The following is a 15,487-nucleotide window of genomic DNA, read 5'->3' on the forward strand; positions in this document are numbered from 1 at the left end:
TTACAATGGTAGGCTAATGCGATAAGGCCTGTGGAGCTAGTAGGAGTACGGTATATAATCATGTACATTTGTACATGTAAATCGAACTCATGAAACTTCGATGTAGTCAATCTCGAGATGTACAGACTATTTGAAGACAAATTCTTTACATATTAGTTTCCAAGATGTCTGACAACTGTTACAAGAAAAGAGACCAAAGCCGAGAGGAATATACCGAGCAAGAGAACAGACTAACCAATCGACACATTCAAGCCTTGGGTTTGATGCAAGATATTCATCGAGAAAATGAGGAGTTGAAAAAGCAATTAAAGCAGTTGGAGGTATGATCTGTATCGCGATCTTTTTATTGATGCAAATCATGTTTTGTTTTTTAATTCAATAGCAAGTTAGTAATTATTACATTTAATATTATGACATATTTACTTTTGTTACACTTACAGTGTCTATTCTCATGATTCTGGCTTAGAATTCCAAGGGCATGGCAGAGGGATGGGGAATATTTACTGGTATTTGGTATCTGACCCCCATATTTTGAAGAAGGTAACCAAAAACAAAACAATGATATATTTTCGGGGTGTCGTGGTCTAGTGAACATGTCCCCAGCCCGGACTATGGATCGCATGAGTCCGCGCTACCAGTCCAAGGCATTAATGTCTTCTGGAAGGACCTTATTCTACATTTGCCACACTCCACGCAGGTGTTAAATGGGCCTGGGTACCCGGTAGAATACAAACATTAATGTGGTTGGATGGGCATGTGTGGCATGTAAAATAGCACCTAGCCAGAATACTCCCAAGGGAGTGGAGCATGTGCACCATTAGCCTACATGCTGATCAGGGAATCGATCCAATGACATGGGGTAATGATTGTGACTATTATGTATTATTATTATTATTATCATCATCATCATCATCATCATCATCATCATCATCATCATCATCATCATCATCATCATCATCATCATCATCATCATCATCATCATCATCATCATCATCATCATCATCATCCTCATCATTATATATTTCAATGCAATACAGTAAGTACATTTTTATAGCGCTTAGACTTAGAGACTTTACTGAGAAAGCAGTTCATATTATTTTATTATTATTATTATTGTATAGCAGTCTTACAAACTCAATGTTTCACAGCGCTTCATATCAATACAAAATATGAAAGAATATACTGTTTATACAATGTACAATGTACAATGTACTAAATGATAATAATGAATAATAATATTAATAATAATAATAATAATAACGATATTATTAAAAATAGTAATACTAGTAATATTAATAATAATAATAATAATAATGACAACAATGATGATGATAATAATAAAAATAAACACAATAATAATGATAACGATAATTAAAATGATGAGGATAGTGATGATAATAATTATAATAACAAAGATAATAATAAAGCTAATAATAATTATAATAATAACAAAAATAATAGTGCTTACAAGTAATAAAGAGGGCTATCGTGGTGCAACCGTGGGCTGAATGCATGCCACTGAACATGTTATATTTTGTTGGATCACGTGAGCCCTCTATTCCTCCAAAACGATTAAGCATTTGTATACATTAATTGAGTTAAGTGAATTATAAATTGTGTATTTTACTTAATCTGAAACGAAACAATTTGGCATCCTTATGTCTTATATGTTTTGTATTGTATGCCCTGCTTTGGCAGTTATGAGCCATGACCTGGACTACTCTTATTATATGTTATTATTATTATAAATATCATTATTACTGCTGTTATTGTTAGAGTGTATAATTATCGATATCAGTACCGTTATTGTTATTTAAGTCATATTACTGATATTACTGTTATTTCTATAATCACTTTAATGATGGTAGAGCGATTGCTTTCCAATCAGTAACAATTATACTTGTGATTAAAATTGTGATCAAAACATATTTTACAAATTAGGGATTTTTATTTTAAAAAGCATGACATTTTGAAGAAAAAGTTAAGATCCTTGTTTTTCACTCCTCAAAAGTGCTTGCTCTTGGAGGATAACTATATTCAATATCTGATTGCGATCAGTCAAAATCTGGTAATAGGATTATAAATATACTTAATTTTTTTTAAGTGCATACATCAATGATCTTGCATGTAGAACCCAAGCTTTCAATTGCATGTACACTGCTATGTTGTCTTCATATCATCAAAGATTGACAAGCATCCATATATTTTCCACTATTCTAATGATGTGATGATTAAAATTTTAAATCTATTTCCATTTCTCTTTCCAGGATGAATTGTCAAATTGTGAAGAATACCATCGGATTGCGAAGGATGCTAAAGCTTTTAAGCAACAAGCGCAAGATGATTGCCTCAAAAAGATTGATAGGAACAGTGAGAAACTCAACAGGAAACACAAAGAAGAGGTATTACCTACATAATGACATCACGATCGCCATCATTATAACTACTAAACACCATTGAGGAGGCAAGATGGCTCAGTCAGCATAGAATCTGCCTGTCAAACCAAAGATCTTGGCCCGAATTCACAAAGGAGGTTTGTCGACAAACCTAGGTTTATATGTGCGTCATATGACGCGTTTTGACGCGTTTCAGACCAAGGTTTGTATAAACATTTGTCTGAAATGCATCGAATCGCGTCATATGACGTATATAAACCTAGGTTTGTTGACAAACCTCCTGTGTGAATTCGGGCCCTTGGGTTTGGATGCAACCCATGCAGATGACTGTAGCCTGTTTGAGTTGAATACACCCTGTCCCACAGATAGGATGTATAATGGAGGCCCCATAGGGAAGAGAGTCACCATCTATGTACATTGCAAACCCACAGCAATATAGGGGAAACCCTAGTGTGTTGGTACCCTGGTGTGTTGGTACCAGCCATTGCACATCCTCACTTATACAGGGGGGGGGGGGGGGGGGACGTAAGGGTTACAATAATTCCAATCACTTTTCCACTCGGGCACAGGGGATGCCAAATAGTTCCTAAAGGCCCGGTCATACATGGAGGACGCACGGCCAGCGCATTGGAAATTTGCAATTTTGGCCAGTGCGTTGTCGTTCGCTAGGTGTGCGCGTGATCATTCGATACTTGTTCGTTGAGCACGCTGGACCAACGCTATGCATTCGTTGTCATTCGCTGTGTGTGTCAGGATTTTTGAGCATGCTCAAAAGTGTGTGCGGAACTTGACGCATGAATGTTCACGCCAAAGGACGCCAGACATGCACGAAGCGCTAGACCAATGCCAGACATACGCGGAGCACACGCCCTGTACATGCGCAGTGCTAGCAACACGCTTTGCATTAGGTGTCAGCTCGCTAGCTTCTCCCAAATCCTGACAAAAGTCGGGCTCACAACTTTTTTCTGATTTTCAATGCGCCGGCCGTGCGTCGTCTATGTGTGACCAGGCCATAATAGTGGGGCAAGTCTAATAAAGTATTGCAACAGACTCACCATTTGCTTGTTTTTGGAAGTGATTTAACAAAAAGTACACACATACAAGTCTTTCCTTGCCTCCATATAAAACCACGAAATAAAAAAGAAGATAATTGAACTTGTTGCCCAAACCACCTATCATTTATTTGTGTTTACATTATTACTTCTATCAATTTCCTAGCAAGATGCAGTTCCATTTCTAAAACACTTGACAGTAAACTTTGATCTACTAAATTGCCAGCCCACAAGTTACAAGTTGTATTATGGATAAAAGACAAACATACATGTGTGTGCAGTCATATTTTCTCTTTCTACCCATTAATGCTGTATTTTAGCATGCATTCCAACAAAGATAATGTGACATTTGCTTGTAGCATTTCATCCCTGGTCAAACAGAAAGAAAAAAAGGGGTGGGGGTGTCAAAGATGGTGCTGCCTTTTTCAACCAACCAAACTATTATTTTATATGTTTTAAATTTAAAGGTCATATTTACATTTTCACAAGAGAAAAGTTCTGAAGAAGATAATTTTCCTTTGTATTTCTTGTGTTTGAGATACGTGAGCTCTAGATGGCGCTGTCCTGTTAGCATCAATCATACAGGTCACGTTGAATCATCCTCTCCATCTTAAATGGGCAAGCTTGGAGTGTTTACTCTATAGCCAAGCTAATTTGTGAGTCAATTAACTGTAATGCATAATTACGCTCACACGCTACCCATCGACAATCCTCTCCTTCCCAACCGAGTTATGAAGTGAATTTATGTATTCCATTGAAGAAGCAATATGGAGGCAACCTTCTTGTGGGCATCATGGCTGATGCACACGTTTTAGTCGGTACTCAAGAACTCATCTCATGTTACTCTACCATGCGCCCTCGCTCACCTTCCACACGCTAGGGTTTATTGATGAGGTATACCTCATTTATATTCATGACTCAAGTGTCATTATTGATTTGCATATCAAGAGCTTTTCATCACTCTGTAATGTAATAACATCAGTTTTATACCACTCTCTACAAAACTGCTTATAGATTCCAGAAAAATAGAAAAAATTCATGAAAATAAATGGAAGATAATAAAATATGTGTTTCTTAAGTTTGACTGGCTTTATTGAACTATAGCAAAAACAAAAACCACCAAACTTCAACTTTTCATCACTCAACAAGAGAGTAATATGTAGGTCTACTTTGAATGACGTTTCTTTTTGTGTGTAAGTGTGTAGAAGGCTGTACATACATGTAGACTGCTGCCATCTTGTGTTCAAACAAGAATATTGTAGGAATTAGACTAGACCACAGGAAGCAAAATCTTACTCTAAGCTTTGGTTATGGCTGAATGTTTGAATTTTTTCAAAAGAATCTGGAATCATACTGGAAAAAAAGATAGGGTAAAAAATAATAATTGTACTTTCTAATCTTAATTACTCCTCTGTATCTTTGCTGATGCCCAGTATGTGAAAGATGTACAGGTTACCTCAGCAAAAATCTTTTTTTTGTGTGTGTCTGTACAGTTTGAGTGTGTGTATCGAAGGCTCTATCATTTGTAAATTGCTGCCATCTTGTGTTCAGTAATGAATATTACATGTACATACATGTATATGAATATAATTAAGAAGTGTAAAAATCTGTTATTAGGAGATCTATATGAATGTTGAGTAAATTATACATTCAACAAAATGAAAAATGGAATAAAGCGTATGTCAGAAATAATGGTACATAATTGATAATACACATAACTTACATACATTTAATGTAATTTTGATTTATCTTTTGTCTAATAGATGATGTCTCTCATAAGTTCCAAGCTACAGGCAGAAACTGAATGGCTAGAAGAAAGAGAACGAGTGAGTAATTCTTATTATTCATTCCACTTGTTATTAATGAGTCTCTACACATTTTTGTGGCTCTACTCTCTTAAAAAAAGAAGAGTGAATTTCCACTCTATTTTCACTTTCTTGGGAGTGACGTCCGTGATCACTTGTTTAGGAGTGAAAATCGATTGATTTTAGAGTGCTCTCTAAGAAAAAAAGAGTGAATGTTCACTCTATTTTCACTACATTTCCACTCTCCAGAGGAGTGACGTCCGTGATCACTCGATTTTTTTTAGAGAGTACTACACCATAGATCCATGTTTTAACAAATTAAGTTATCTTCTTTATTTTAAAACTCTCAAATCTTCTCTCACAATGCATTTTTAGCAAGACATACATTCATATTTATCTTTGTAGAATGTTCATCTAATAATCTGAGTGATGGTTACGTGAAGTTCATTTATCTTTGCTTGATTCTTTTAGTTTTTGTTTGAATGTTTTTCCGCCTTTTTCCTCTTTTAAATATAATCCATCTTAACACTAAAAGTAAGGCAGTCAAAAAACTGCCTGAATTGTGAGACTTCCACATGTTAATTCATTCTTTTCTCTTTTCCCCTCTTTTGATTTCTTATAATTTTTGTCCATTAAGCATTCATGAGAGCACATTATCATAGTATGAGAGGAGACTGGAGGTCAGAGGGATATTTGAGAAACAATGTTCCTCTATGTTAATTACAATGACCTCCATATGGCTTAGGGTAATTTACTATTGCTGGATTCTGTAACAGGTGACAAAAGAGTCTGGAGGCTATAGACCACACAGTATGCCTGGGAAATTGGTAGGGATTTAGAACATAATGAGAATTAATGAACCAGGAACCATTAAGAATGTGAACATTAAAACTGGGCTCATGTGAGTGCTAAAATCATAGAAAACATGCCCATAAATTTGAAAGTAAACCACCTGAGATTGATTGAAATCAATGACTTTAGAATAACAGCCATCTCTTCAGTGATTGATTGAACTCCTTTCTCAGCAGAAATATTGATACAATAGAATCATGCAGTATATAATATAAGTATTAACTTCATGAAATACCAGGTATTCTTGTTCACTCTGTGTATGAAATTAAATTTAACTACTCAAAATCATTTTTCAGTCTGTGCAATTACAGTTTGATTAACAGAAAATTCAGATTACCTTTAAAGGTATTATGTAACTTTAACAAAATTTCCTGTAGAAAATAAGTCATATAGGCGACTGTTATCTTCCCTTATACTAAATGTAGATTACAGTTCTTAAAACTCTCAGGGTTGTTTTCATGCTTTAAATCTTAAAATAATAAATAATCACCAACTTTCACACCCAATTCAAAATAGTACCTTTGGGCAAAGCAAATATTCATTCAGACAGGCATCTTCAAACTAAAACCAAGAAGGGAAACAATTCAGTGAAGTATTTGTGTGCAATTGGTAAGTTGCCTTTCTTATAGATAACCATTTTCTTTCTATGCAATCTGTATCAACATTCTAGTACTATGGCTATAATCTCCACCCATTATTTCATTTGTATCAGTCCTAAGCTGTGTTTTGAAGAAGTTCTTTAGAACCCAAAGTCCTTGAAACAGTATACAGAAGAAAAACAGATATGTGGTCAAAAGTGGTAGAATCCCCACAAACAAAAAACAGTGAAAATTGCTTTGGTATAGACTTACTTTTTAATGAGCATTAGCATCGAGGTAGGCCTAAAATAATTAATTGCATTGAGAAGTAGAGAACAATGATGTATGGGACAAAAGGTATTTTGTTTGCCTGAATCTCAGACATTCTGACACTCTAGACAATAGTTTAGGAGGCTTCTTTTTTTAAAGCCGAACTTTCACACTTACTTGCTCTGGACAGTAACATGAGATTTTAGAATTGTTGATGAGGATTAGTAAAAACTAGATGGGAGACTTTTGTATGAGGAATTTTAAACTAAGTATTGGTTTATTTGAGACTGAAATTCTAAGCAAAATAAAAAAACATTTGTAGATTTTTAATTCAGGGCATGAAGTCAGTGTTTATGGGTTTTTTTAAAAACTTGATCCTTATGTAAATATTTTGAAATTTTGGGATCCAGACTGAAACTTTGGGTGCCCATGTGTCCCAGGCGTCTGTTAGTGTCAAGCCCTGTTCAATGGTAATTCACAGTCTTCAGATAAATCTCAAATGGCAATGTTGCAAACAACATATATTTTTAAAGACTTTCATCTAATGCTTATTATGTGTTAACTCCATGGTCAAATGTATTCTGCACATGTTTGAAAGTCTGCTTTCAATTTCAGTCACAGTATTGATCTTGTTGATACTCACATACTCAGAAACATGATCTGTGACAGAGTTGATGTTTGTTAGCTTTCGGTTAACATACCTTTTCCTACATGATACGATCATAGATTGTAATCATTCCTAATCCATCTTGGTCTCTGGAGGTACCAAGGGATGCAAACCTTATTTCATATTTTCAAATATTCCCTAGTAAGGTGACTCAAAACAATGTGCAAGAAACATGTTCAGCAAAGACTATCTAGAATAAAGTAATATTAATCAAAAAGCATCCTTAGACATTTAGCCCTATAGAATGCCCTCAAATAGCATGGAGGGAGACAATTGATTAATGTTCTTATTTGTATTACTATGACGATTGCAGTCATATCAATATATTCATGTATATTTTCATAAGGTTAGACATATCAGGCATTTCATCTTTCAACACAATGAAATTTAGGCCTATATGTACATACAAAAGAAAATGTTTATGATTTAATATGGCAATTCAAATGTGTATATAAAATTGTGTGTGACACAATGGAAGTTTGCTCATGGAAGGGACAGACCGAAGAGATAGAAAGAGAGGAAGAAAGGGAAAGAGAGAGAGAGAGAGAGAGGGGAGAGAGAGAGAGAGAGAGAGAGAGAGAGAGAGAGAGAGAGAGAGAAAGGGTTACTTTACTTTCAAGATATTGTTTTTAGTCATAACAATTGCACAATTATTTTTCCATTCCTAATGAATCCTAGTTTTGTACTTTCAGTATGATGTGGGTTTTGTGTCCAGAAGCTTATACAAATTTAGCCCTCTCTTTTATCTTTAGAGTTAACACAATATATGCATCAAATAAAATATTTGTCCTTTATGATATGGTCCAACATACGTCTTAAATTGTTTATGAAATAATGCTTGTCCACTTCTTCATATTCCCGTTTGAATTCATCTGTCTGGATAACCAACCTGTCTGAACACATGGCGTGTGGGTAACTGGGTTTATTTCAAATTAAATCAGTTGCATCTTGCTTCTTAACTCATGTTTTCATTTATCAAAATGGACTTCATCAAAATTGGAAATCTTGTAATTGCAGTTTGAGTGAGAAGATATAAGGCACTCCTTCTAACCCTGCAGCATACGTTAAGCCTTGGTCTATCCCGATACTCACCGTGATATGATCAGAAGTCAAGATAACAAACATGGGATAGTTGTCTACTTTTGAAACTTCTCCTAGTGACATATGTTCTTTCCTCTCCTAATTGTCTAAATGCGTTGGCAATCTTTGTTAGAGTTCAAACCCACGCACAGGTGACTCTCGCTCATCCGCACCAGTAAACCTGGAGGAAAAAATGACACTAATGAGAGGAAGCACTTTTATTCACCCCATTCCATGTTTTCTTTTAAAAGAATCAAATTGTTCTTCATTTCCAGTCGCGAAAATTGGGAATTTGTCTCTTTTTCTCTATAATTCATCATTGTAACTTTTCATCAGCGCTGTTGATTTGTTACTTTCGGTTTCTACCAAGTGAATAGGCATTTTAATGCAAAACAGAACCATCTACATGTATGAGTAATAAAATAGTTCATTTCCCCCAGAAATTACCACCTTTTTGTTTCCAGCAACAAACATGCCTGCAGGAGTATTAGGCACACACAGAGTTCAGTTTGTATTGTGAACTATGACAAAGAAAATGCACACAAATTGTGATTATCCACAATTTAGGATGAAAGAAACACAGAAATGTATCGGTTATAAATGACACATTATTTAACAGAAATTTAAGAGAAAACATCACAATGACCTGCTTTGAATGTTGCACCAACTGGAATTTTGCTTTTCTTTCATTACGGTACTTATTCATTGTATTTTCAATATACAGTTGCAGCAGCTTTTGGATCAACATGAGAAACAGAATGCGATTTTAACTGACCAACTAGAAGCCCTCAAGAAACATGACCTGAAAATAGATGTAAGTCCATTCAAGGAGACCATTCTGTTCCATTCAAACTTCTAAATATGTGTCAACAAATTTCATTAATGAACTTGCTAGACCCATATTTTGAGTTTTCATTCATTGTTTCACTGCTAAATTTGGCATGAAATAAAATAGTACATTAGCAATATTGTTTTTAAAAAAATTTAAACTAGACATTCTTATTCCCAACAAATTGTACTTTAAAACATTATTTGGCAGTATTTGCCATCCATGCCATTGAGGTAGGAGCGGTTCTTGGATATCTTTTTGGGGGGTTGGAGCTCGAGGGTTCTTGCATTTATTTTCTGCATTTACATCACATCTTGGAGGAGCTTTAAGAAATTGGTTGGGAAGGTTTGAGTCTTGTGGCAAGACATTCTACATTTGCGCATAGGGACGTTATATAATGTACAAGAACGGATTATTATTACTATATGAACAACATTCTATTTCCACATCAATCAGAATGCAGAGATGGTGACCATGTGGTGTTTATTTTTGTAACATGTCATCTTTTTCACTTTTCTTTTCTATCAGGTGGTTAATCAACGCCTTGATCAGTCTCTGAAGGAGATGGTAGAGCTGAAAGAAACAAATAAGCAGCTGAACCTTCAGATAGAGCAGCTCCAAGAAGTTGAGAACAATCATGCTGCAACATACCAGGAGAGGATCCACCAGGTAGAGGGTGAGAAGGAGATGTTGGAACTAGAGCTTCAGGAAGTCCAGCAAAGACTGCACGAGTTTGAGCTACGGGTAAAGGTCTTAGAGGAAGCATTGAGTGCTGTAGGTCAACAAACCAAAGAGAGACATTCTGCTAAGTCCAAACTGAGGCAACAACTTGAACAGGTTAGCAAGGAGATCATAAGCTACCAACAACAGATCATGGAACTAGAAGAGTTGGTGAGTGATCTAAAGAAGGAGCTTCAAGACAGGACCAATCAACGGGATCAAGAGACCTCTACCAAGGAGAAGTTGTTGATCTTCCTGCAGCAGTTACAGGAGGAATGCAGGAGACTCAAGGAAGAGCTTGCTTCAAGACAACCAGATAGGCAAGCTACTCAGGAGAGAGTCGGATTCAGGGAGTTTGTCGGGATGAGACGAGAGTTGAACATTCTTAAAGATGAGAATGATTGGTTGAAGCAGAGTAGGAAGAAACCCAAGTCATTACCAAGTCTGAAAGGACCAAGTCCTGATGGCTACCTCTCTGCTGATTCTAATAATTCAAGAACTCTCAGACAATCTAAATCAGAGACCGCTGTCCGGGTCTATAAAAGATAACAAGAACAAAACAGTTTAGTAGTTTGCTTCTACCCAAGAAAGTACCTCGGAAATATAGTATTTTGACAGAAATCATATAGATATCAAATGTTTTGTAAATCATTTTTGTTCTTGTGTCACGAAATTGATAATCGACATGTACATGTATGCAGGGCTAACAATTCACTACATTGTAGTCTTTGTTATTTATAAGAAGTGATTTTTTTATGTGGTTAAGAATACTTAATGATCATATAGCTACATGAATGCGTATGAAGGGATAATACAATCAGACATGAACCAAAGACAGTCTTTGTCTCAATCCTGAGGGTTTTGAAGGTTGTCAAGGTTTTTGCAAATGTATTTTATTTTTTAAATAATCAACCTCTTTTCACTAAAGTGATTTAAAATGTGCAACATGTAAGACAATTGTTTTAGGAAGAATGTTGTTGATCGATGTTTCGAAGGGGTGAATGTCTCAGAGCACTTTTAAATTAATTTATTCAATGCATTCTGTGCTTTATCAAGATTCATTTTTAAATGTCAGTTTTAAATTTATGTGTCAGCTTTGTTAATGCTATTATTGCTATTATTATTGTTATTATTATTATTGTTGTATTTTCTTTGTATCGGTATCCTCGAATGTATTTATATATTGTTTATGTTGTTTGTATTTGTATTCATGTATGTACGTCACTCGCCAGTGGAGGACAAATTTCTGTATTTTTTTTTAAATCAGACAATAAATTATCTTGAATCTTGAATCTTGAATTCTTGATTCCACTTTTAATGTTTTTGTATGAATCATGACTGAATTTTAAAGAATACATTTCTACATTTTCATTTCTTGAACAATGTACATAGCATTAAGATATTATCCCTTTGGGAGAATAAAACCCCCACAGCTGTTCAGCAAATGTAATATCACATTATCCATCCAAATCATGTGTATTTGTCATTTGTGCCTCTTGAATGGAAATCAAGCCATTTTGAATATTTTAATAAGTCTTCTTTCATGTCTTTGTTTTGTGTACATTGTTAGGATATATACAATGTAACTATTCATAAATTATGAGAGTATGATGCATTCAGTTGTTGTCAATATTTGATGTGTTTGTTTATGCACTTGTTTTATCGTGACCAAAGGATCCCCTAGTAGCCATGAAATAGTTTTTTTTTTTAGCATTAATATCAAATTGAAGTATTATTATTCCAGAATCTGGCTTCCATTGTAATAAAAAGTGCAATATATTTGATACTTTCTTCTTGATATTTGATAATTTACATGTTATATAACATCAATCGTTGTGTGCAGAAAATTCCTATGTTTTTTTGAGAAATATTGGGCTTTGTGTTTGCTTAGGGTATGTTCCTGCCTACTAATATATCACTTACTTTTTATCAATTTGTGTCATATGATCCACACACACTAAAAGTTCAATGGTACCTTAAAATTTAAAGTATTAAAACATAATGTTAATGTCCACATTAGTAGAACTACTTTCTTGAACCTAATCATTTATCACTGACTATTCTGTTATCTTTTGCTTGTATTATAATTTGTGTACTGTATATCATTTCAGTGCATAGATGTACTAAAGAACAGGTTTTCAGACTGAAGTAAGTAATAAATAGACGAAGGACGGAATGAGTGATTAAGCATGATAGGTTCAGTAGATTCATCATTTATACATAGAATGTTTGCATGGAAGCACATTGATATGGTGTATGGTTCTAATGATCTTTATTTCACATGAAAGAGATATTGCTACCCAACCCAATCTATGTCAATGAAGCTGCTCAATCTGTCAGGTTTACAGAAAAGTTTTGAATTAAATAATTAAATAATGAATAAGGGAACATTATGAATATGATTTATTTTTGTCATATGACGTACATGTAGTGAATTATAATTAAACCTGTTTCTACATAAAATGTACACTTCTATATCTTAATGTGATACCATACAGGAATCAATGCTTTATTAATGATGGATGCCTGCTAGACACATGTGTGTCATATCTTGATCTAATATTTATCATTTTGATGGATAGGTGCTTTCCTCTGCCTTAGCTTACCTCTGAGTCAAAATGGGGCCTAAGATGCCCCCTTACTCAGGTAAACCTGGCTGATTAACAAGCACAAAGTCTTCCTTTTAATACTCTCAGAAAACGCCCAAAGCATTAGCTCAATTTACTGAATGCTTATGTGAAGAGAATATGCACATTTGTCATACTTAGTGATTCCAGCCTGCATACCATCATCTTAGGATTGGATGTGGAGAACATAGAGACCCTGTATGAAGTAAGAGATGAGCCAGTATAGAATTTGAGAGGAGAAAGGTGGAAGAGAGCAAAGAGCAGTACATTAAAGAGAAGAAAAAGAGGGGGAGATGGAGAGAGACAGGGAGATGGAGAAAGAGATAAAAATATAAAAATATCGAAAAACTATCAGGTTAAAAACTTCAGGAGTGGTAAGCAAAATTGTGTTTAATTAGTAGATTAATTTTGCAGATTAATTAATTCATTCCGTGAATCGGTGTGATATTAGCAATATTTAATGAAAGAAGAGATAATGGTATATTGGATGTATTTTTTTAAAACATCACATCCTCTGTTCTGCTGACAGTTAAAACCCATCCCAAATTAGATAGTTTAGTAACTGTACAATATCTTTATCCTATCAACCTAGTTTTCGATGTTATTAATTGTCTTTTGTTTCTACCAGCCCGCATCCTGTCTAATCTCTTCAGCGTCCCAACTCTCCATTAAAAATCTTGTTCAAGTTTAGCCATCTTTCACCGGAGTACCAGGATTCTTGAGAAGTAATTGAACTTAAATCCGTAAATTGCCCCAAACTGCGTCCACGTTCCTCTGCCTTTATCCTATTAGTGGTCCTGACTAAAAGTTAGAAGAGAGTCCACTTAGTGCAAGTCTCTCTGTTTCCATTAAGGTAGCAAGCGCCTGTCATACTGTGTCATACCAGCTTCAACTATTATGGATTACCTTCTTAATCAAAGAGCATTTCCGAACGTATTACGATGTATTCCTAAAGAACTTCAAGCAAAATCAGTTAAATAAATATTTCTATACATTCAGCATAATGTCCTCTACAATTAGGTCGATGTTACGATGCGCTGTCAATTACCTCACGCACGTTGAAAGATAGAAAGATGAAATATAGGAGCACACATGTAGTCAGGTACGCTGAGCAAAATGCTATTTCAAATGGATTTAAGTTGAACTCAGGTACGAGGCAAGGGAGATTCATTTCGAGTATTAAGAAAAGTTATAGGGATTTTAATCAATGAAAGTAAATTCCTGCTGGATTCGACTCCTTCACGTTTATTTTCATTAAGTGAAATTGAAGTTGGGTATTCTTGCTTAATCACTCACAACGGATGCAAATGAAATCAATTGAGCGAGAACTGTGTGGATGATATTGAATAAAACAATAATATGTGATGCAGGGAAGAATTCAATTGCAGTTGATGTTTATATTTACTCTGTTTTAATGAAGTGGAGTATGTTTGAGGGGTGGTGAGGAGGTAACTGACCGGGTCAGTTAAACGATGAAGGAGGCCTATATTCGGGCAGTAAAATATATAAAGATAAAGACATCTAGAGTGAAATATAATACATACATGTATGTATACATATATATAATATGAGAGAGGGAGAGAGAGAGAGAGACATACACACCACAGGGCGGGACTACCCATGAGATGTACCCCCCCTCCCCTCATTTATATACACCACTAATTTTGCCATTGCCCCCATATGCAGTAAATCGTTGACTTCCGATATAACATAAAACCAAAGTTGGACATGAAAGATGAGACATCATTACTAAAAAATAAAACAAAAATTCCCCTCAGCTTTTGTTTATACTGAACAAAACCTACCCCACGAGATACACCCAATGCAATAATGCATGAAAATAGGCCTTAGTATAGCGCAATATAGAAATACTGGGAGAACACAGAGAAACAAATCATTTTTTTAAAATACAAATCCCCTCAACGACTGGATCGGAAGGAAGAGAATGTTCAATAATTTTATCAAGATGAGCGCCCTCTGTTTCTTTTATATTAAAAACATTTCGCCAGTTATTTGTTTGTTTGTATTGTTGATGTAGGTATATAGGCCTACAACCGCTCGTTGTATTTTGTAAATAGAACTTATATAATCTAATATACGGATCCAGAGGTGAAATACCACCCCCCCCAAAAAAAACAAAAAAAAAAACAAAAAAAACAAACAAACAAACAAACAAACAAAAAACAAAAAAACGAGAGGGATGATATTTTCCTCTATAGGCAGTGAAAAGGGACTTCCCCTTTGGATTATGTACAGGGCCACCGGGATTTCAATGCGTGGAGAAAAAAAAAAGTAACTACATTTTTTTTGTTCCAAACCCCAATGCGAACACACTGAAATAGATCGAAGTCAAAGTCGGGAAAATCCCCCAACACACCCAGCCCATCGAACAATTCTGAATATGACTCTGTCTGTCGCTGCCAACAACTTCTAATCAGGATAATAATACGAGACCACAATCTAGAGTAAATTATGGCAAAAGGTTTTAAAAAAACATTATGGGCAAAACTGAAACTCCATAATATATACTAAAGCCTATCAATTTATTGTCATCAGTAAAAAACACAAAATAATGAAGACCATACGTTTGTCTTAAAATGTAAAAGATGGT

General features: G+C 35.0%; 1 protein-coding gene across 1 annotated transcript; it reads left to right on the plus strand.

Moving 5' to 3' along the window:
* Window positions 1-11,236, plus strand: LOC576579 (myosin-J heavy chain). Its single transcript, XM_030975117.1, has 5 exons — window positions 1-320; window positions 2,268-2,402; window positions 5,212-5,274; window positions 9,425-9,514; window positions 10,058-11,236. The coding sequence occupies exons 1-5, from the start codon at window positions 165-167 to the stop codon at window positions 10,796-10,798; spliced, it is 1,185 nt and encodes a 394-aa protein (XP_030830977.1). The 5' UTR covers window positions 1-164; the 3' UTR covers window positions 10,799-11,236.
* The last annotated feature ends 4,251 nt before the right edge of the window (window positions 11,237-15,487 follow it).

The sequence above is a fragment of the Strongylocentrotus purpuratus genome, unplaced genomic scaffold, assembly GCF_000002235.5.
Source record: "Strongylocentrotus purpuratus isolate Spur 01 unplaced genomic scaffold, Spur_5.0 spur5_scaffold_8, whole genome shotgun sequence".
In the NCBI taxonomy this organism is placed as follows: domain Eukaryota; kingdom Metazoa; phylum Echinodermata; class Echinoidea; order Camarodonta; family Strongylocentrotidae; genus Strongylocentrotus; species Strongylocentrotus purpuratus.

Coding starts and splice junctions, on each gene's coding strand:
- LOC576579 (XM_030975117.1), top strand. CDS start 165: ATGTCTGACAACTGTTACAAGAAAAGAGACCAAAGCCGAGAGGAATAT. Junction 321..2,267: donor AGCAATTAAAGCAGTTGGAG/GTATGATCTGTA, acceptor TTCTCTTTCCAG/GATGAATTGTCAAATTGTGA. Junction 2,403..5,211: donor ACAGGAAACACAAAGAAGAG/GTATTACCTACA, acceptor TTTGTCTAATAG/ATGATGTCTCTCATAAGTTC.